The sequence below is a fragment of the Abrus precatorius genome, unplaced genomic scaffold (genome assembly GCF_003935025.1).
Source record: "Abrus precatorius isolate BTA unplaced genomic scaffold, Abrus_2018 Scaffold6, whole genome shotgun sequence".
In the NCBI taxonomy this organism is placed as follows: domain Eukaryota; kingdom Viridiplantae; phylum Streptophyta; class Magnoliopsida; order Fabales; family Fabaceae; genus Abrus; species Abrus precatorius.
This window is the reverse complement of record NW_020874406.1, coordinates 10,107,119-10,129,374: the sequence shown is the minus strand read 5'-3', so window position 1 is coordinate 10,129,374 and position 22,256 is coordinate 10,107,119. Positions and strand designations below refer to the sequence as shown.

Below are 22,256 nucleotides of genomic sequence, written 5' to 3'. Positions count from 1 at the left end.
TCAAGTTGTGAATATTCAACTTATATTATTTTAATATATATGGGTCATATATATGTACATCGGGTTTATTGAAAATCAGATGTTGAAAGTGACGTATTGGAAGAAATAAGTTTGAACAATGGTTACATACAAAGCCAATGCAAAAAGTGGCCAGCTATATTTAAAAAAACATCAATTCTACATGTGGTGGATGTATGGACCGATTTTGATAGTTAACATATGCCACTATCCATTTATAACCATTCTGTTATAGTACAAAATAAAGGCATGTTTTGCAACTAATATATACACATAAAGGTAGGTGAACAAAAAGTATTGCATGCACCCTATTTATCGTCCTTATGTAAGTATATCAATTAGAAAAATAACAACGTATCTGGCATATTATACGAAATTACAAATAATTTTTCATATTACTCAACCGAAAATTTAGTTATGAAAAATATCAAATAAAGACTACCACGACAACTGCATAACAAAACAACAGGTGTAGAGAGTTTACAACGTTAAAAACATGGAATTTCAAATATTAACTATGTATAAAGTTAAGTTTAAAATAAAAACAACATTAGGTTGTGGAGATTCAATGTAAAAAGTAGAGATATCTTGATGGGTTAATCGCTATGGACATCGCGTAGATTCAAAATCCATTGTAGAAATTAATGTTTTGGAAGAAAAACATTTTCAATGAGTTGCAATGGGTTTATTAATATTAATGTAGTGTATATTAAAAATATATATTTGGGTTTGTTGCAATGGGTTTATCAATATTAATGTAGTATATATTAAAAATATATATTTGGGTTTCATATTTAAAACGGTTGTATAATGTGCAGTAGTACAAAATGTAATGGGTTGCATTCTCAACCTCCATCAATAAGAGGGTGACTAAATGACTACAATAAAATTGGTTGTGCAGGTCACAAACGTGAAAAAAACAATGAAAATTGGATAATTTTTGCAACGATTTGACAGTTAAAAGATGTTAAATTGTGGACAGAGTTTAACAAATGTGTCATAGACATTTGCATCAGTTGTTTGCTCAACTGATGCAAAAAAATAAGGACCTTTAATAGTTAAGTCATAAACATATTTGCATCAGTTGTGTGGTGAACTGATGTCATAAAATATGCACCTTTTACAATTTACTGTTGCACTATATTTGTATCAGTTGTGTGTAGAACTAATGTCATAAAACATGCTTCATTTATAACTTAACTCATAAACATATCTACATCAAATTCATGGTAATACGATGTTAATTCCCTTTCAATATTGTGGTCATTGTGAAACTTCCTATCTTCAGTAAGGTGAAAATTCTCATATTCTCTATGTACATATTCCTACGACATAGGTAAGTATTCTTATTCATATTGCTACGACTATAAACACTTTCTTATTCCTATCAACATAACATCCTTTTTTTCTTACGTTGTTTACCTTAGTCGTTAGGAGGTTTCGGGAAAAACCTATGTGGGGCATCTTTTGGGTGTGAGATGCTCATTTAACTTCAGTTCTCATCTTGTTTCTGATTTACCTGGGTGCACTGCATTTTCAAAAGTTCCATGGACTTACCAGGTGAGCAGAGTAACAGATTTGGGCAATGTAGGTACAACAGTTTGCAAATAAAAAAATATTACAAAAAAAAAAAGACAACGTTCATCGATGGTAGAATAGTTTCTGTACTTCTACCTTTCTTCTACAAAGATAGAGCCATTTATGGTGTACAAATGCAATAAAATATGATATGAACTAAGTTGTCAAAAATGGTAATGCATGCAACTCCACGCTTTCATCATTTAACAGTGCCTATAGGACAAATCCAGTGTTGTATATTGCATTCTTTTAAAATTGTACATAAAGGTTTTCACATTGGTTATAAAATTAAACTGATGTACAACTTATCCAAGTTTACGTTGGGAACGAGGTTGAGGTCTTTTATACCAGTTGGATAACAGAACTGATGTAGAAGTAACTACTATGTAAAAAAATAACTTTTTACATCAACTAATGTAAAAAAAATTTTAAATACTTTTTGTATCATTTTTATGAGAGAACCAATGTAAAAGTAGTTATGTAAAAAAAAAACACAACTTTTTGCATCAGTTCTTTCCAGAGAACCAATATAGAAAGCTGTGATTTTTTTTCAAAAAAAAAAAAAAAACTTTCTACATCTTCTCCATTTTTTATTTTTTCCAACCACGTTTCATCTTTTTCTTGGCTTTGTCAGAGGTTTTTCCCTTTTTGGTGAGATTTTTTTGGCCATATCTCAACGTATTTTTTGTCATACAAATTGAAACTAAGTTTTGATTGATAGGGCAGTGCATGTGATTCAGAGGAAATAGCAGAGGAAGCCACATAGGAGAACGAGGGAAGACCACATATTGAGTTCTAACAAGGAAGGACCACATTTTCATCTCTATGCAATTATATTTTCATAAACATATGTTTGTATATTTAAATTTAAGGATGATAAATTAGACTTAATTACATACAATTTCAAAATTATACAATGCATTGATATTAGAATTCTGTGTTTTGAGCTTTATACACTCATGTGTTGATATCTGCAGATTAGTTTACGCAGAAAATTTAAAAATTTTACGCATGTTTTAGGTTATGAAGATTGGTTTATACATAATCCAAAATGTTAGTTTTACATTATTACCCCTTTTCATCTGCCTTACTCATAACTTTTCTCCGTATTTATTAACCTTTTTAACCTTTAATCTTAACCATTTATTTTTAAACTGCTTCTATCAACGACTCAAATTCAAATATGAATCACTTATGCGAAAGTTCTACTTTCAAACCAACATACTTATTACAAAAGAAGGGAGGATATTAGAATTCACTCATTAAGAGCTAGATCCAACACTTAATGGGGATGTGAAATGTTAATAGAGATAATTGGTAATCAAGAGAGTCTTTTTGACTAAAAAGTGCCTCAATCACTACAAAGACAACATATAAAGCAAAATGAGTCATTTTCATATAACTGACATGCGCAATTTGCATTAAATGCACTGTCATTGAGCAACGTGTTTGTCAGTTACCAAATGATGGTAATTAACTGACTAGGCACCATAGAATTGGAGGAAAGTTTGACATTTGAATTATGAAGTTAAATTTTTCCCACCATTATTTAAACAATTTTAAAATATTAAATCTCATTTATGAGAAATTAATATTCTTTGGGACATTTGTTTGAGAAAATAAAATTTTCTTAAGTTATATGGTTAAAGTATATTTTACCCATAACGAAAAAGTTTTGATACTTCTCCAAAAATTGTTGTTGAAAGCACATGTTTCAACTAAAATTTGGATGTTTAAATTTTTTTTTTCACTTTTTGGCATGTCTTGGTGAAATAAAGAGAACCAAAAATACTAGTTTTAGTCGAAATGAGATGATTTTTTGAGAATGGTCAAAGAGCTTAACTTTGAATTAAATAATTAACATTTCGAGTAGATTTGACAAGTTTTATGAAATAAGACCCAAAAGTGTCAAAATTAGTAAAAAAAAAAGTGTATCATCATACTTTCCAAACTATTTGTCGAAAGTTTGGTGAAAGTTACTTTATAAACAAGATTGAAGGATTTCAAGTGCAAAAAAGAATCTAAGTTTTAAAGTGAAAAATGTAATCCAAAAGATTATGAAAATATGTCAAAAATATCAAATATGTTTAGAGCGATTACCATGAGTTGGAGATCAACACATGTGGCAAAAGACGTGGAGGACATGTAAGAGTAGTTCTGAAGAAGGTGCTTTCAGGTAGTTTGCATTTAAATTTTACTTGTTTTAGGTAGTTATTTTTTCTCAGCATCTATAAATAGTATTTTGTTTCAGAGTTTAGAGGTTACAACTTTTATGTAAACACTCCTTCAAAATCTTTGTAAGTCAAAGTTTTACACCTGAGTTAGACCCAAAAACCAAGAGATTAACGATCGTGCATTGATTATTAAAGTTGTATGCTTACCTTTTGTAATTCAATTAAATTCTAGTTGTTCTCTTTAAATTTTTATTGTTATTTTGCAATTCTTCTTTTACTCTTTATTTTATTTTGGCTTCTTATATGATATTTAATTGGAAGAACATTAAAAACACATTTAAAAAACTTATAAAGAGAATATAAAATTTAATCTATGATTGTTCTTGAATTTATATGCTCATAAAATGCACCATTTCATTAATTGTAAGAAAAGAAAAAGAAAAAGAGAGGAGTATATTTCGTGCATTAAAAGGGGGAGGTAATTACCCATTGCAATCTTTTCCTAGTTGTTGCACTGGGTGCCTTCAAATTGATTCCCTTCTTTTTATTTCACAACGTGCATTGCCAATTTCTTATCATCCTCAATTTGGTTATTGGTAAGTTTTCTCATTCTTTCATATGATTACTCATTCTTTTGCTTTAACTTATCCTTTTGGAGTTTTTCTAGCTTTGAGTAATTATTGGAGTTAGAGATAATACTGTTAAGATAAAAAAGTGTTATCCATTGGAGAGAAAATTCCTATTCAGATTTCTAAGATATACTCACAACTTGAATATATAAGAATGTTTAGTCTTAACAAATTCTGATTCTCAGGGAATGTCTATTTAAGAGCTTTGAGTATACATCTAAAGATTTTATTATTAAAGTTAATTCTAAATTCTTTTTAAATATTATTGATATTCGAAATTGTAGGCTTGCTCTCTGCTCACGATTTCAAAGTAGTATTGTGAAACGAGTTAATTGGTCTTCATTGTTTATGAGTGGATAATAATCATTATTTTTAATTATTATTCTAATTATTTCTTGATCTTGTAAAAGTTTATTGAGATATGTACTTCGTTTAATTATCTGAATTTATTTAGAAAAATGTGAGAGAAGTGACTATTTTAATTTTATTTGATGGTATTTAATTGTGAGACATATGTGTTGAGACTTTTATTATTGAAAAACAAATTTGATTTGTAGACAAGAACAACTTTTCATTATATAAATATTTTTTAGAGGAACTATGTTAGAACCCCATAACTGTTAAAAAAAATAGTGAACTAGAACCTAATTATACTTCGGGAGGAGAGGGCTGCCCGTTAGATGGAGTTGCCAATGCACTGAGAATGAATTAACGAGTTGAAACTGTCCCATCAAGATTAATTACAAAGTAATGTATGCCAAGAAAGAGCTACTTGTTAAATGGAGCTACCTCTAAGAGGTAGGATGCCTTGGAGAGGAAAAAATTATCAATGAGGTAGAACTGTCTTAAACTTTGGTCCTTTCATGAGTGATCCTTATAGAGTTATATTGATATATACCTTGATGATATATTTATAAAACTAATATTATTTAATTTTGGTATATGTGTACTTTATTATAGTACTCGATATAAATTGTAAATTTTTGCATTGAGACTTTTGATATAATAACTAGAATGAATTTTTTTTTAAGATGATATGCCTTAAGCACTACTAGAAAAGTGATGTTTACAAATGGTCATTACAAACGGATAAAAATATGTCTGTAATGGTCGTCTGTAGTTGGCCCGCCATTTAGCGTGAAGTATTATAGACATGAATTACAGATGAAAAAATTTGTCTGTAATTTGAAAATGGGAGAGAAATTTGGAGCGGGAGTTATAGACAAAAAAATCCGTCTGTAAATATTGTCATTTTTGACTAACTTTTCAACTGGCAATCTACAGACGAGTTTTTCGTCTGTAATTGTATTTGACGAATTTATAGATAGATAAATTCGTCTGTAATCAAACTTTTAAAACGCACTATTTCATTAAATTATTTATAGATGATTTTTTTCGTTTGTAATGTGCGAAACACAAATCTACACCTCCTTCTTCTTCTTCCTCATTTTGCAAAATTTTCTCTCTTTCACGCCTCTCTCTAGGAGTTTCAGTTTTTTGGCCTTTGCGAGTGATTGAAGCATCTATTTGAAAGATAATTTGCATAATTGTGTTCTTGGTACCAAACTGTAACTTTTAATCGATTTTTTATTTTATTTTTTGATGTATTTTAGATACTTAAAATTTCTAATATAGAATTGTAGGATTGGAGATTGTATGACTGGAGGGAAGAGCGTAGAGATCCTTCTTTGAACCTGATTATTGTGTCTTGTGGGATTGTTTGTGTTTGCGGAGTTTATAAAATATGCATGTTGTGGAGTTATAAGAGGATGTGCTCTAGAATGATTTAGGATTATAATGTGTATGTTTTTTATGCATTAATTAATAGATTGTTACATAATATATAGATTATGTGTAAAGAAAATTTAGATTTTTATATTATATATGTGTAAACAAATGTAAGGAAATATTCATATATTAAGAGATATTCTACCAAAATTTACATTAGAAATTTGTTGTATTAAGTGTAAACAGATATTAGGAAATATTCATATATTAGAGGAAATTCTGCCGAAATTTATATTAGAAATTTGTTGTATTAAGTATAAACAAATATAAGGAAATATTCATTTACTAGGGAAGATTCTGTCAAAATTTACATTAGAAATTTGTTGTATTAAGTGTAAACAAATATAAAGAAATATTCATATATTAGGGAAGATTCTGCCAAAATTTACATTAGAAATTTGTATAATATAAAATAAAATGTTGATACAATATTGTGTATTTGGTCTCTAAACATGTATTATATTTGATTCAAATATGGTAGCTAAAGGTAAAAAAAGTGTTGCTCAGTGTTCTAATCGTGGCAATACTCCTTCACCCACTGCTCCCACTTTAACCTCCACATCAACTACCACTACAAGAAATGTGCCATTTAGTGGCGGTTAATAATAATCGCCAGTAAATTATTTTGAAAATAACATTTAACGTTGGTTTTAGTAACTGCCGCAAAAAATATGGGATTTAGTGACGATTTTGCATAACTGTCGCAAAATAGGCGCGGTATTTAGAGGCAGTTTTGTAAAACTACCGCAAAAAAGGTGGGATTTAGTGGCAGTTTTGCGTAACCTTAGCCTCATGAGTTCCACCGTTCTCTCTGCCTCTGCCTCTGCCTCTGCCGCCACCGCTACCCCTGCCATCACTGCCACACTGCTGCCACCGCCAAAATATCTTCTCCAACGGAGACAACCTTAATAATCTTCTACTATCATTTTTACTTCTTCCAAAAATGACTCTTCTCCAACGATTCTACACTATAAATTATATAATATATATGTTGTGATGTTAAAAAATAAATGGAATGTGAACACAAATAGCAAAAGAAAGAACTGAGTAGAAGATAAAAACAAAAAAAAGTGTGAAAGCAAAAAATGGAGTACTGCTAGCCAAAAATAAAACATTGTCTCGCCAAAAACAGAACATTGTCGTGCACAGTCTAAAATTTGAATTTCAAATTTTAGCGGCAGTTAAATAACTGCCGCAAATTTTAAAATTTAGCAGCGGTTGAAAACCGCCACAAATTTGGCTTTACGTCGCCAATTTTAACGTCGGTTTCATAACCGCCGGAAAAATATTTAGAGGCGGTTAAAATCGCCGCTAATCATAAAATTTAACCGCCATAAATAAGCAATTTTTTTGTAGTGTACTATGCAGACCTCGCAAGATAGGGGACATGAGCAGTTTATCATGGTGCCTAACCCTGAATATGTTGCTCCTCCCTCTTCATTGCCGACTACATATACCACACAACCTCCTTCTACACAGGGCATAGGTGAGGGATCCACCGCTGTCCCAGCTGTAAGTGGGCAGCAATTATCACAGACCCAGGCATCATCGAGATCGCTTCCAACTTTAAGATGGGATGAGTCTACTTGGTAAGTTAAATTTAAAATATGAATAATAACTCTATTTGATGTGAATGTTATAATAATTGTATTATTTTATTGTGTGTTAAGTTGGATTCCACCGCAGAAGGGTCTCCACCAGGTGACAAATACCATTAAGATGTTTGATGCGCCTTACCCAAGTTTTGCAAAGGTGCCTAAGGATACAAAGATGGAACGGTTCAAATATTGGAAAGTAATAACAGTTAATTAATTTTAGCTAAGTGTAATTAGATATTGTTTCTTGTAATTCTTCTAATGAAATTGTATTTATGTAGAGCAACTTCTCCATTCTCCCCCAGGATGAAAAGATAATTTTCAAGGCATGAAAGAGTCGCACTGCAAAGCGACTAAGACAGATGTACACTGAGGCCTTTCAAGATCCATCATCTGCTGATTGGATAGCACCCAACTTCCTTCATGTCTTGCAGGAGTATTGGGGTACAGATGAGTTTAAAAATCTTTCCGTAAAGAACAAGACACACAGGGCATCCTTAAAAGAAGGATCATTGTATACTGGTAGTTCTATGATTTTGGCTGGCACTAAAGCAAACTTGGTATGTGATTTTTAATTTTCTTTTAATTATTTTATTCAATCTATAATTGATATTTGAGATGGTAATTTAATTAAAATTGCAGGAAAAGTCACTGAAGAGACTACCTACACATGGAGAGGTGTTCAAGGAGACACATACTTGCAAGGGAGACAAAACCTTGTGGGTTGATACACGATCTCAGGCTACATATGTAAGTCATTCTTATCGACACTATATGTTATTATTAATGATTTATCAAATAGTTTTCGAGACTAATATATTCTGCATTGAACTATAGGATGATTATGTTCAAAGGCTTGAGGATACATCTTCTCAAGATCCAGAGTCAGTTGATGAGAATACTATATGGTCAGAGACGGTGGGTGACCTTTATAAAGGCCGCATTTATGACATAGGGAGCCGCTTTGCAGACTCCATGTCCCTTACATCTGTCACCGGAGATGCCCCTTCTCTCGTACCTGAGGAAGTGGAGGACATGATCCGCACTCAGGTTCATGCCCTCAATGAAGAACTGCAGAAGCAAAATGAGGAGATGTGGAAGACCAAGGAAAGTGCATGGAAGAAGAAGTGGGCGAAGAAAATGGAGAAGAAGATAGAGAAGAAGGTGGCATCGAGGATGCAGAGGGAGGTGCAGAAATAGATGCAGCAGCAGTATATGCAAATGCAGCAGATGTATGCATACTTTGAGGTCATGAGAGCAAGCACCTCTACACCTCTTCTTCCTCCTCCTCCACCAGCTCCAACACCACCAATCTTCAGCTCCATGCGTCATTCCTCCTCTACTAATGGCGATACATTTTCGGAAGATGATCACACTAATTATTAGTGATATACAATGTTATTTTATTTTTGATATTATTTTTTTAGATGTTTACTTCTTCATTTGTAATGACATTTTAATTTTACATTTTATAAATAATTTTTTATTTAAATATATAATTTTGTACTTTTTATTATGTTTATAAATTGTGATAATTAGGAACAGTAAGGAATAATTATGTTTATAAAAAAATAAAACAATTTTTTTGAAATTTTGTAAATGAATTACAGACAGATTTTTCTGTCTGTAAATTATAGATAGATTTAAAAATCCGTCTGTAATGTTAAAATTTGTCAGTAATAATAAAAAAATCTATCTGTAAATCCATCTATATTTGCACGTTTTTTAGTGGTGAAGTGAGTCTTATAATTGTGAACTACTTATGCGATATTTGTTTCTCTTTCCTATTTATTATGGTTATTATGCCCTCATTGAGTTTGTGTGACCCACCAATTTATTTAATAATTAGAGATTATCAAGTAACGACATTGCATGTTCCTGAGAATATCAGTCCACCCCAAGAAATATATATATATATATATATATATATAAAGTTACGTCTTGAACATTCTATATTTATTTAATAGTTAAATTTTTTATTTTTAATATGTATAATATTATAGCTAAGTTAAAATTTGATTAGTTTTGATTAAGTTATAAATCAATCTTGATAGATTATTATATTTTAGAATAATAATAATATAGAAGGATTTCTGCCAATATTTTGACAAATTCGTTATATTACTTGATTGAAGAGATTTGTTATCTTGTGTGCTAATTTCTAAATAACTTGTGAGATTAAGTAGTATTTCTAAGTAATTTGACAATGCCCGGTCATGCAATTTTTTCGGAGGTGTGACAATTTACTATTGATCTTGATAAGCTCAATTAAATTGGAACAACATTATTCATTTCAACTAAACCTATCTTAACTGTACCAAAAAGACTTTCGAAAAACTCATCTAACTTGAGGCGCACTACCATTCCACTGAGATGAATAGGAATAGGATCAAAGAGACGCGTTTTTCCATATTCAACCTGTTTTGAGGAGCCTTAACATGAAATGAGAGGCTCCACATCCAACCTTAGATATGGGACAACTAATAACAACACAGTTCGGGTTTTGTATTTGCTCCTCAGTTCTTAGTGCACGTTTACTAGCTTTGGATCTGTGTTTACTTCAACACCACTAGTTATAGCTTCTTTATTCCAAAACACACTATGTCTACCCAACAGGACAACATTGCGTTGGATTTTTTACTTCAATTTTGGATTATTTTAACTTATCTTGTTGAAGGAGCCTTGTATTTGTATATAATGAGTGCCCAAGTAACTGAGATGCATCAACATAACTTGCTTCAACTATCGCTCCCAGAGATGGACTTTGCAAGTTGTAAATGTGCAAGTGCAATGCTCCTTCTTTTGACTTGGACCACCATCCATGTTCTCCGCTCATTCCTTGCAAGAAGAAAGAAAGCAAACAACAAACTTCCACCAGGACCCTCCTCATTTCCCGTCATAGGAAACCTCCTTGAACTGGGAAACAAGCCCCACCAATCCTTGGCCAAGCTTGCTAAGATTCATGGCCCTCTAATGAGCCTAAAGCTAGGGCAAATAACCACCATAGTGGTGTCTTCTGCTGAAATGGCCAAAGAGGTGCTCTTAACCCACGATCACTTCTTGTCAAACCGAACCATCCCGCAATCCGTGTCAGTTCTCAACCATGAGAACTATAGCCTTGCCTTCATTCCCGTTTCCCCTCTTTGGCGAACCTTGAGAAAAATATGCAATGCTGAGTTGTTTGCACACAAGACTCTCGATGCCAGCCAGCATGTCAGACGGAAGAAAGTGCAACAACTCCTCACTGAAATCGAAATCCATCGAAGTTGCCAAATCGGTGAAGCAGTGGATATTGGAACATTAGTCTTCAAGACTACCATAAACTTGTTATCAAACACTATTTTCTCCGTGGATTTGGTTCAATCTGCTGGTAAAGCCGGAGAGTTCAAGGACTTGATCACCAATATTACAAAACTGGTTGGAACACCAAACCTTGCGGATTATTTTCCTATCTTGAAAATAGTTGATCCATTGGGCATCAAAAGACGTCAAGCTAAGAACGTAGAGAAGGTTTTGGACATTTTCAACCACTTAGTTAACCAGCGTTTGAAGCAACGTAGAGAAGATGGTCACAAGGACATGTTGGGCGCGCTTCTCAACATTTCTCAGGAGAATGAGATGATGGACAAAACAATGATTGCGCATTTGTCGCACGTAAGATATTCTCCTCTCACATGCTCTTTTAATACACTAATATGATATTAAGATCATAGATTTTAGCAACAATTATTGTTTTTGTTGTATCTTGACTTGCTTTGAAAATAAATAATTATGATTCACTAGGATCTATTTGTTGCGGGAACGGATACGACAACGTCTACACTAGAATGGGCAATGAGCGAGTTAGTACGCAATCAAGAGGTTATGTCAAAAGCAATAAAAGAATTGGAGCTAAGCATTGGCAGAGGTAAACCAGTTGAGGAATCAGATATTGGTAGACTTCCTTACTTGCAAGCTGTGATAAAAGAGACATTCCGCTTGCACCCACCAGTTCCGTTTTTGTTGCCCAGAAAAGCTGAGAGAGACGTGGAGATAAGTGGGTACACCATCCCAAAGGATGCAAAAGTGCTTGTTAATGTGTGGACTATTGGCAGGGATCCAAGCATTTGGGAGAATCCGAATTGGTTTCGTCCGGAGAGGTTTCTAGTGTCAGACATTGATGTTAAAGGGAGGAATTATGAGCTTGCACCCTTTGGTGCTGGGAAGCGCATATGTCCTGGCATGGTGCTCGCCATCAGGATATTGTCCTCAATGTTGGGTTCATTGATCAATTCGTTTGATTGGAAGGTGGAAGATGGTATGAATATAGAGGATGTGGACATGGATGACAAATTTGGTATCACCTTACAAAAGGCTCAGCCCTTACGACTTGTTCCAGTCAAAATAAATATTTAATGTGGTAGTTTTACCACAGTATAAATAATTTTACGAATCAATGCTTAACTAATCAGGTGTACACTTTGTTAAGTATGCAGTGGCTCAATCCAGAGGCCCCATTCCCTTTTCGAGATATAAGTTTTACTTTTTTAATCTTTTTATATCAAAATAGTTATTTGATAAATAATTATTTTTTATATTTAAATTATAATTATTTTAAATTTTTTAAATTAAATTAACTAATAAAAAATATAAATATATCCTAATTATGAAAATATAGATATTTACTAGTGTTATGTGAAATTAAAATACAAACAATATTAAATTATTCTTATAATGATGATGGTGATATCATGTTTAGAATATTTATTTATTAAATATAAAATGAATTTTGTGTGATTATATTATTTAAAATTTTAGATTTTGCATATAGTAAAATGAAATCAAGTTTAAATTATAGCAAAATTAAGATTGTAAATTATAAATGCAATTGTGCGGATAGTTTTCACTTTATCTTGGTATATTTTGATTTATTGGAGTCGGGTTGAGGCGAATAGAAAAGGAATAAAGATACGGAGTGTGTTATCCACAACAGAAATAATTCATCAGATCGATGGCTGTGCACACTTTCCTTCACTGGCAGTCACCGCTCACGTCACAGTCACACTTTCCATCTTCTTCTCCCCGCAGACTCAGACTCAGACTCAATGCTTCCCTACTCTTCAACTCACAGCCTCTCACTCCCATCAGAATGGGGAGACGCCGGATGCTGGTGGCCGGCGTCGTAGAGGAAAGCCAAGAGAGTTCCGAACCCGAACCCAAACCCGAACCCGAACCCGAATCGAAGTCGGAGTTGGGATCGGAATTGAAGAAGGCGATGCAGGAGAGGAAGGAGAAAGAAGGAGAGAACTTGTGGAGCGGAGTGGCCCAAGAGATTGGGGAGATTGAATGGCCTGCGTTTGGCAAGGTTTTGGGTACAACGGGTGTCGTCCTTGGCGTCATCCTTGGCTCTAGCGTCGTTTTGCTCACCGTCAATGCCGTTTTGGCCGAACTTTCTGACCGCGTTTTCGCTGGCAAAGGGATTCAGGATTTCTTCACCTAACAATCATTTCTTTCACCCACTAACATTTCACTAAGCCAAGTTTCTACATTTTATGCATTCCAAGAAATTATTTTTTCCCGTTTGCCCTCTGTTTTGTGCTGTTACTCCATTATTACACTATGTTTTGTACAATACCATATTTCATCATGTACTCTCAGTAGATTTAAGACAGGTTTTTTTAGCATTTATAAATAGATTCAGGTCCAAGTTTGCATTAACATATTCTCAAATCTCAATAATCACAAATGGTATTCTGCGAATCAATAGCTAAGGCTGTTAAAATTAAAAAGGACAAATTAGAAGGCGAAGAAATAACTTAAAAAGCCTTAACCCATTCAGGGCGTTACAGTCATGCTTTCAGCTTCCCGTCTGATTGACTCGAATAGGACAGACGACAGGTACCTCTCTCCAAAGCTTGGAAAAACAACCTGCAGTGTATCAAAATGTATCGGTCCCATTGTCTCGGTGGTTACTCCAGGGAAATATCAATTGACAGATACAAAATATTTTAGGGATGAATCAACTTACAACAATAAGCTTCCCTGCATTTTCTGGTCTTTTTGCTATCTTAAAGGCGGCAGCAGCTGCAGCTCCAGAAGATATTCCCACCTACAACAATCTCCAAAGGTTAAATATCAAGCTCATTGCCCACTGTTTGCTGTTTCTATAGGTTTAGAACTTACAAATAGGCCTTCTTTAAGTGCAAGAAGCTTCGCAGTTTCTATTGCTTCGTCACTTGATATCTGCCAATCTCACATATATCGGGTTTAATGAAATTTTAACTGTTGCAACTTTCAAAACAATTTTTGCAAGATGATGAAGTGTTTGATATAATTTTAATAAAAATCATCAGTCACAATTTTATTTTTCAGAATTTAGATTTTTTACAGAATAATTCAAAACTGCATCTAAAAAAATCAATTATGACATTAGAAATTAAGTTGTATATTACAAAATATTTATATTTCAAATCATAATCAGCACCTAATCTTGAAAGCTATCCGGATTCCCATTCTCCATTTAGTTCAACTTCCAGATTAGATGTAAACTAGTGCTTAATGATAAAAAATTTTATTGCCAGTTTGTGGTTGGTTTAGTCTCAATTTGGAACTTTGCACTTGCTTGAAACTTGCCAGGCGAAGAGAACCACAGTGCTATAGGACAAATTTATATCAAGAAATTAGTTGAAAAGATTCCCAAACTAGAAATGATCAATGAGTAGCAAAGATCTGCTCCGATTAATTCAGTGAACACTGTATCAATATTATCAAAACTAATAAAACCGGAAACTGCCGTATCTAAAAATTGAAGGTGTAAGAATGCAAGCAATTATCAACGATCACATCTAATAACTATAAACAGATGAATTATCCCATTTTCTACAACTGTGTTCATACTTAAAATAAATATTTTCATAAACTGCAGTATTTTTTAAGTATGATGCACGATTGCTTGAATAATGTAATGATTATCCATAAGTTGCCAAAGCTTACTTGAATTACTTCATCAACAAGATTGACATCCAAGACACCAGGGATAAAACCAGCACCAATCCCTTGAATCTTGTGTGGACCTGAGCATTCACAATGGCAATTTGTAAAATAATCACAACTAGAAAAAGAAATTCTTTACCTCAACCATAAGGATTTATTCTAAATAAAAATTGTGAAGACTATGGTAATTACAGCCACTGGAGAACAAAACAAACAAGAAGAGAAAATATGAACTGATACTCTATTGGGATAATTTTTAAGCTAAAGAAAAGACAGTTAATCACAGTAACATCAACTTTATATGCTTACTGCTTAACAAGTGATTAGTCTAATGATCAATCTGGTCAAGCAAATATCAACTTGTAATGCAAGAATTTTTATAGTTCACAGGAAAAGTATCCAAAAAACTACATTATTACAGTAGAGGATAAAACTCACCAGGCTTTCCACCAGAAAGCACTGAACTTTCAACTGGTTCCACACCAAACAGCTGCATAAAGGTAAGAGAGGTTGAGTAGATCGAACAAGAATGACACAGATAGAGAGGAGATTAGCTTTTTTCTCCATTTTCAGGAAAAATGTTGTCCAAGTATCCCTAGAGGTACCTAAAATATATTAAGGAAAAAACAAAAAGTTAACCTTTATATTGGAATTTTGCTCTTTAAGATATTTCCCAGCACCAGTTATAGTACCACCAGTGCCTATCCCAGAAACGAGTGCATCAACTTTCCCATCCGAGCCTTTCCATATCTCTGGACCAGTGGTTTCATAATGAATCTGCAATGACAAATATATATTGCCCAAAGTGTCAAGAATCCATTGCACCAGTCAGTTATAATGTTATCGAACAAATGTACTTATATACCTTGGGATTGGCAGGGTTTTCAAATTGCTGAAGCATGTAGGCATTGGGTGTGTTAGCCAATATCTCCTCAGCCTTCTGAACAGCTCCTTTCATTCCCTTTGCAGGGTCTGTCAGAACCAACTCAGCTCCAAAAGCTAAAAGAATGGTTCTTCGTTCAAGACTCATAGAAGCAGGCATTGTAATTTTGAGCTTGTAACCCTTGGCTGCTGCCATGAATGCTAATCCAATGCCAGTATTACCACTTGTTGGTTCAATAAGGACACTCTTTAGTAAAATAAGAAACCCACGTATCAGCATTGTACATTAACTGGTCAACTCAGATACACTAAATACTCAGAATCTTCATCTTTCACCTACGACTTCAAGTATTATACAAATCAGTGGTAACAAAAATCAATTAACAGTGTATTCATTAGATCTGAAATAACTGCCATGAGAGTAACACATTTCATTCTCTAATAGGATGTTCCTCATGCGCATATGATAACCCTCATCAAAGAGGATGATCTAGACAATATTTTCTTTAAGGCATATTGCACACGTAATTAACGTACCTATCTATTATGTGGCATATGGCAATTCACCACTATCGTTTCACTCCTTCATACTTGAAGGTTAGGAACATCAGGGTTCACACACACACACACACACAGAGTTAATCATGATAACTATTTACATCATATTAGAAGTTCAGGCAGTAAAAAACCAAGTAGTATCACTTTTCTACCAAACCATACCATTCTGATAACACCTTTACTAATTTATTACAAGCTTGACATCTTTTTAACTATCAAGGTATACCAACCTTTCCAGGTGTAATAAGCCCCTTTTCTTCTGCATCAGCAATCATACTATAGCCAATCCTGTGTGTCAAACCTATATCATAAGAACAAGAGTACAAGCACGAAAAATCCATGCCAAACATAATGCCAAGAGTATTAATTTAAAATCAAGCTCATGACAAAGGAAAAATAGTAACCTGTCTTTTACACTAGAGCATGGTTCCATCAACTCCAGTTTGGCAGCAACGCGGGCAACACAACCATCGGCAAGTTTATTTAGATATACTAATGGGGTTTTCCCAATCAACTACATAAAATAAAAATCGGACAACAGTATGTAAACGTAATCTAGCAAAAAACACTATCAATACGGACAAAAGCCAGCATGAAAAATTATACAGAAATGGACATCAAGTTCCACAAACTCACTTCTGTAACATCTCTGGCGATTCCAGACCTTTCAACAGCCATGATATCGACTCACTACAAAGCAGACAAACTATTAGCATAAAACAAACAAACTACATATCCGCAACCACAAAGCTACCAGTTCATCACTTCAGTTCTGTACTATCAATGGAATCTGATGCTTTAACTTGGCAAATGGAAAAAAAAAGATTCGAAAATTCGCAGCTTATCAAAACACCAAAATAAAGAAATCCTAATTCAGATGCATATTTAACAAACAATCGAAAATGAATTTGGATCCTGTTATTAACTAACATAACATGGTAACGTTAAAGAGAAAAAAAATACAAAATATATAAAATAAGGACCATCTAATCAATTGCTTAAATTTGATAAAATGTGTGTGCGCGTTTAACAAGATTATGTATGTTACTTAATAACACGATGATCCAAATCCTATTTTAATTAACGAATTGGAGAAATACAAAATACAAAAGAAAAAGAAGAACCTTGAGTAGCAGGAATGGCGATAGTGTGTGACACCCTGAGACAAGCGCAGCTGATTACAACGATCTATGAAGTACGAACGGCGAGGCCAACAACACTCACGTCTGAGTCATAAGTGAAAGAAAATGATGTACAATCGCTCATTCGCTCATACATATTTTATAATTTAATTTAATTTTCCTTATTAATAAAACAGTTTTAATTGATTAATTATTTTGAATAATTTCTTTATATTTAACATATATATAAAATTACCATTTCATTATACAAAATAATTACTGATTACTAATATATATAATAAAAAAAATGTTGAAAACTTTTATCTATTTTTTGGACAATTCACTAAAAAAAAATAGAAATTAGCCAAACAACAACCGAAAATTTTAATGGCGAAATAAATAGAAACACAAACGAAGTAATTTGAATCGGTCTATTACTAAAGCTTACAAAAATCCGAAGGAGGCATTTAATTCGAATCCTTGGCATTAAAGTGAAGTCAATATAGTCCAGAAACATAGCATAAGTTATATATGATAATTTGTTATTAAAAATTATGAAATTCAATATAATTTAGTGTATTGGTATTATTAAATATTATAATTTTTTTATAAAAATTTACTTTATATAAATTTTTATTTTAGAAAAAAAAAGTTATGTTAATCTTTCAAAGTAAAAAATCATAGCATAATTTTTTTAAATATTTATTTTAATAATTAAATTGACTCTTAACCTTATTAGTATAAGAATTAATCAAATAAATTAATAAAATAATCATAACATACACATTTTCAAACTTTATGTGATAATTTTCATAATGAAAAACTGATTCGGCCAACATAATTTTCATGACTAATAATCTATCTTACATATGATTATTTTCTCTATTTAATGTGACTCATTTTCTAACAAAAAAACCCCTTGAATGATGTGCGTATTGGGGGAAGGGGTGTGAAAACGGCCATAACCTGGCAGCACAAGTCTTATCCTTTCATCCACCACACGCTGCTTCCCATCTTGCTTTGGAGCCCCAAAGCACAAAGCATGGCAACCCTTCAGCTAACATCCTTCACTTTTTTCAGACAAAAGCACCCCAACACCACAACAACCAAGTTCTCCACTGATTCTCAGCTCAACATTCGTTCGCGTCCACTCATTGTGAGGTCTTATAAAGTGGTAATTGAGCATGAGGGGAAGGCCACTCAACTCGAAGTTGAACCTGATGAGAGCATTCTATCAAAGGCATTGGACGCTGGCTTGTCTGTGCCTCATGACTGCAAGCTTGGAGTTTGCATGACTTGCCCAGCTCGTCTTATTGGTGGCTCTGTGGATCAGAGTGATGGAATGCTGAGCGATGATGTGGTGGAAAGTGGTTATGCACTCTTGTGTTCCGCTTACCCTCGATCTGATTGTCATATTAGGACTATCCCGGAGGATGAGTTACTATCTTTGCAGTTAGCTACGGCCAATGACTAGTTTATTTTTCAGTTTTGAATGTAATTCCATGCGATGCTGGTTTTGGTCAACAGAATTGAGGGAGTCTTTGCTTGTTTCTAGTAATTGCTGATGTCGCCCTGGTTTTAAATATTTAAATATATACTTCAATTGTGTAGCTTTTATTGATTTATTGATGCATAAAATAGAACATTTGACTCAAATTAGAACACGTAACAACTGCCCAACAAATGTTGATGTAATGGATTTATCTACTTTAATGAACTAAATGAGGATCCATAGTTATCATCATGCAATTTTATTTAAATACAAAACAGAACCCTATTCACATATTACAAGGGTGGAATTTCCAAAATCCAAAATGGTAGAACTTCACAGTAGCCAAATGACGAAAATCCTACCCAGGCTAGCTTTACATAACAGGATCCAAATTCGTTTTCATGTGTAAAAAGCTCATCAGTGATATGCAAGTTATAACCATCGGACAATAGACAATGCCAACTGAACAAGGTCAAATACGGTTGGATGACTTCTTGGGTCTTTGCTTAATCTTCACATTTACATTGATGCCATTATCAATGATGGACTGAAGAACAATCTGAAGCTTCCCTTCCACCCTTTCTCCTTTCCTTGGAGTGTAAATCATGTCATGAATATCATCAGCCAAGGCTCTCTGAGCCAGAATCGCCCCAACGGCAGCACAAGTGGCTTTGCTCTTGGTAGAAGCAAGATCGAACTTGATATCCTTGGAAATGGAATGTGCCACAGCAACAACCTTGCTAGTTACCCTATGAACAACGCAAGCACGAACAGAGGCTTTTGATATGTAGATGTCCAAGCAAAATGGTTTATGATAAGGACCTGTAAGCTGATTAAAAGTGGGAGTCCTCTGCCTCTTGTTCACAGGAGATACATCATTGATTTCATCTAGCCGGGGCATAACACTTTTACTTCTTGTCAAGTTCTTAACTTTGGGAAGCTCGTGATCTTGGGTAGTCACATTTTGAGTTATTTTAGCTTTGTTTGCCTCTTGTTTCTTCTTGGAAGATTTCTTGCGGTGAAATTCTAAATTATACTCTTCAAACTCCTTAGAGCTGCGCTCAAGCTTATAGAACAGACTGCCACGAATTCTCATATTGTCTATGTCCTCAAAATCCAGTTCACCCTCAACACGATCAAGGGATTCATCAATTTCTTGCGGAACAAAGGAACTAGCTCTCGATGCAACCGAATCTGGTCCACGCCAGGCTTGTGCCACCCCAGATGAGACCCCCCAAACATCATGATCCACAAGCTCGATGTCAAATCCAGTATAGGGGTGATTGAAGTCAGAGAAAAGAGGGGAAAGATGAAGGCTGTTAGAATGTTCAGAAGGTGGCACGGATACAGAACTCACAGCTTCCTCAACGTCCTTGTTGGGAATGGTGGTGAGGAACTTGAAGCAGAGATTGAATGTCCTGGAGAGAAAATGTTGCCTGTATAAGGAAGCACCCTTCCTTGCGAGCATGGACACCATGATCAGAGTTTCGAAAAGAGAATGCTCACAGAAGCAAAACACCAAACAGTTGGCGTGCACTCACTAGCAAAGTAGCTGACTGAACTTGAGAGACTGTGACGTCCTTCATAATAGGAGACCCGACTCTTTGGTTGAATACCCAATAATACCCAAAAAAAAATTAAAAAATTGAACGATTGATTTAAAGCAACTTGATATCTATTTGGTTGAAGTTTAAATCTGGAAGACAAACACAAACAACGTTGGCCAGAAATAGGAAGGGGTTGGGTACCTGCGATTTCTCCTTCCCCATTTCTTGGTGCAAAAATACGTATCTTCTTTCTCAAATGAATTATATTAATTTCGACGAGAATTTATCTTGGATTATAGTATAGTATATGATTTTAAAAAGCTGGGATTTTTTTTAAAATAAAATAAATACTTAATTACGGATATATTCTCTTTTGTAAAAAACTCAAAAATATCATTTTTTTTCTATATTACATAATTTGTATCACTATAAAACAATTTTAAGTTATAAATAAGTAGTACTAAATTAGTGTGACTTAGTAAGAGCACATGGTGTATTAAAGGTGAATGTCACACATTAATTTTATTTCTAATTATAAATAAATTTTATAAAATGAGAGTAATAAAAAGTTTTCATTAAAATAATTCTCAATGTTTGGTTCAATAAAGTATTTTAAGATAAAGATAAATTACAATTTAAATTAAATAATCGCTGCAGGACTTAATTAATACAATTCAGTTTCAAAATAATATCTTAAGTCATATAGCAGTGGCACACCATGGATAGTTGCCAGATAACTCTCGCCTCACGAATACAATGGATGCAGTCACGAACCCTTTAGCAAAAGTGTTAGTTAGAGGTTGAGTCAAGAAGAAAGCGTGTAGCCTGTAGTGCACTCACGCTCACTGTTGGTGTCACCACCACCCTCTCTTCCGCAAGGTATTTCTACTGCCCCATCTTCCACCACCCCTAGTGTATCAATAAACCATTCATAACTTTCAACATATTCAAACACAATCACATTCACGATTCATCATGTCTTCAGCATACATATTTCATTTATCTCATTATTCATTCTCAATCAAAGGCACAAACACCCATATTCCACCACATAATACTCAAACATCAATCACACTAGCTTCACACGAAATTTCTATCACAATACATTTATAATCAAGCCACTCTCATTAGATACATATCTTCCTACGTCCTATCTCCACCACATTGCATTATTTATCAATATAAACGGATTCAAGACACAAAGAGAGGTAGAGTTCCTCCCTTACCTCAAATCGAAGACTCAAAAATGAATTCAATAAAGAATGCGCTCCCTACATGAATTTCGTCCTAAATACATGAAAAATCCGATGAGAAATCGAGAGAACAAGGGAGAAGAATGGAAAATCGGAACCCTAACTCTTAAAACTTACCTCCAAACGTCCCAAACATAATCTCAACCTTCAATCCAACTCACGAATGGCTTTGGAGGTAGTTTAATCAGTAAGAATGAGTTTTGGGTCGAAAGAATCAAAGGGATTTCGAAGGGAGGAATGAGAAATGAATATTCCAAACTCTAAACCCCTCAAATACCCTTCTGATCGCGACACTTTCGCTGCAACGACACCCCCTTTCGCTTCAGCAAAAATCTCAAAGAAAACTGCATTCTGGTTTCTGCAGAATCTTATTATAGTGAAACCCTCTCGCTACAGCGAGACTGTACCCAGAAATGCATCCCTCTTTGTCGCCTTCTTACTACAACAAAAATGCAACAAAATCACACCCTTCACCCAGGATACTCTCGCTACAACAAGAATGTCTCTGCAATACACACTTAGCCTACATTTCAAACGGTCCCAGCCAATCACAAGTCAACCATCAACAATCATGCTTAAGCACAAGTCCACATCACATTTCAACCACATATACATATACCTTCACAACCATATTTATATCCAAATCATT

At 33.9% G+C, this 22,256-nt stretch overlaps 4 protein-coding genes and 1 pseudogene across 5 annotated transcripts; 3 read left to right on the top strand and 2 right to left on the bottom strand.

The window, feature by feature from the left end:
• The first annotated feature begins 3,227 nt into the window (after positions 1 to 3,227).
• On the top strand, positions 3,228 to 12,177 carry LOC113870139 (annotated as a pseudogene).
• Positions 12,178 to 12,749: 572 nt separating this feature from the next.
• On the top strand, positions 12,750 to 14,048 carry LOC113870495 (preprotein translocase subunit SECE1). The gene has a single exon (XM_027507083.1). The coding sequence runs from the start codon at positions 12,773 to 12,775 to the stop codon at positions 13,259 to 13,261; it is 489 nt and encodes a 162-aa protein (XP_027362884.1). The 5' UTR covers positions 12,750 to 12,772; the 3' UTR covers positions 13,262 to 14,048.
• LOC113870494 (cysteine synthase-like) lies at positions 13,422 to 17,450 on the bottom strand. Of its 2 annotated transcripts, none has more exons than XM_027507082.1 (11): positions 17,319 to 17,450; positions 16,831 to 16,884; positions 16,599 to 16,708; positions 16,425 to 16,482; positions 15,620 to 15,883; positions 15,394 to 15,531; positions 15,193 to 15,244; positions 14,755 to 14,834; positions 13,945 to 14,004; positions 13,790 to 13,870; positions 13,422 to 13,689 (listed from the first exon to the last, which is right to left on the bottom strand). In XM_027507082.1, the coding sequence occupies exons 2-11, from the start codon at positions 16,870 to 16,872 to the stop codon at positions 13,597 to 13,599; spliced, it is 978 nt and encodes a 325-aa protein (XP_027362883.1). In that variant the 5' UTR covers positions 16,873 to 16,884; positions 17,319 to 17,450; the 3' UTR covers positions 13,422 to 13,596. The 2 variants fall into 2 exon arrangements, with proteins under 2 accessions (XP_027362883.1, XP_027362882.1); XM_027507081.1 differs by having other exon boundaries at positions 13,444 to 13,689; positions 16,831 to 16,984; positions 17,319 to 17,427.
• Positions 17,451 to 18,067: 617 nt separating this feature from the next.
• LOC113869097 (ferredoxin C 1, chloroplastic) lies at positions 18,068 to 20,601 on the top strand. Its single transcript, XM_027505239.1, has one exon. The coding sequence runs from the start codon at positions 18,358 to 18,360 to the stop codon at positions 18,787 to 18,789; it is 432 nt and encodes a 143-aa protein (XP_027361040.1). The 5' UTR covers positions 18,068 to 18,357; the 3' UTR covers positions 18,790 to 20,601.
• LOC113869096 lies at positions 19,260 to 20,311 on the bottom strand. Its single transcript, XM_027505238.1, has one exon. The coding sequence runs from the start codon at positions 20,282 to 20,284 to the stop codon at positions 19,280 to 19,282; it is 1,005 nt and encodes a 334-aa protein (XP_027361039.1). The 5' UTR covers positions 20,285 to 20,311; the 3' UTR covers positions 19,260 to 19,279.
• Positions 20,602 to 22,256: the final 1,655 nt, after the last annotated feature.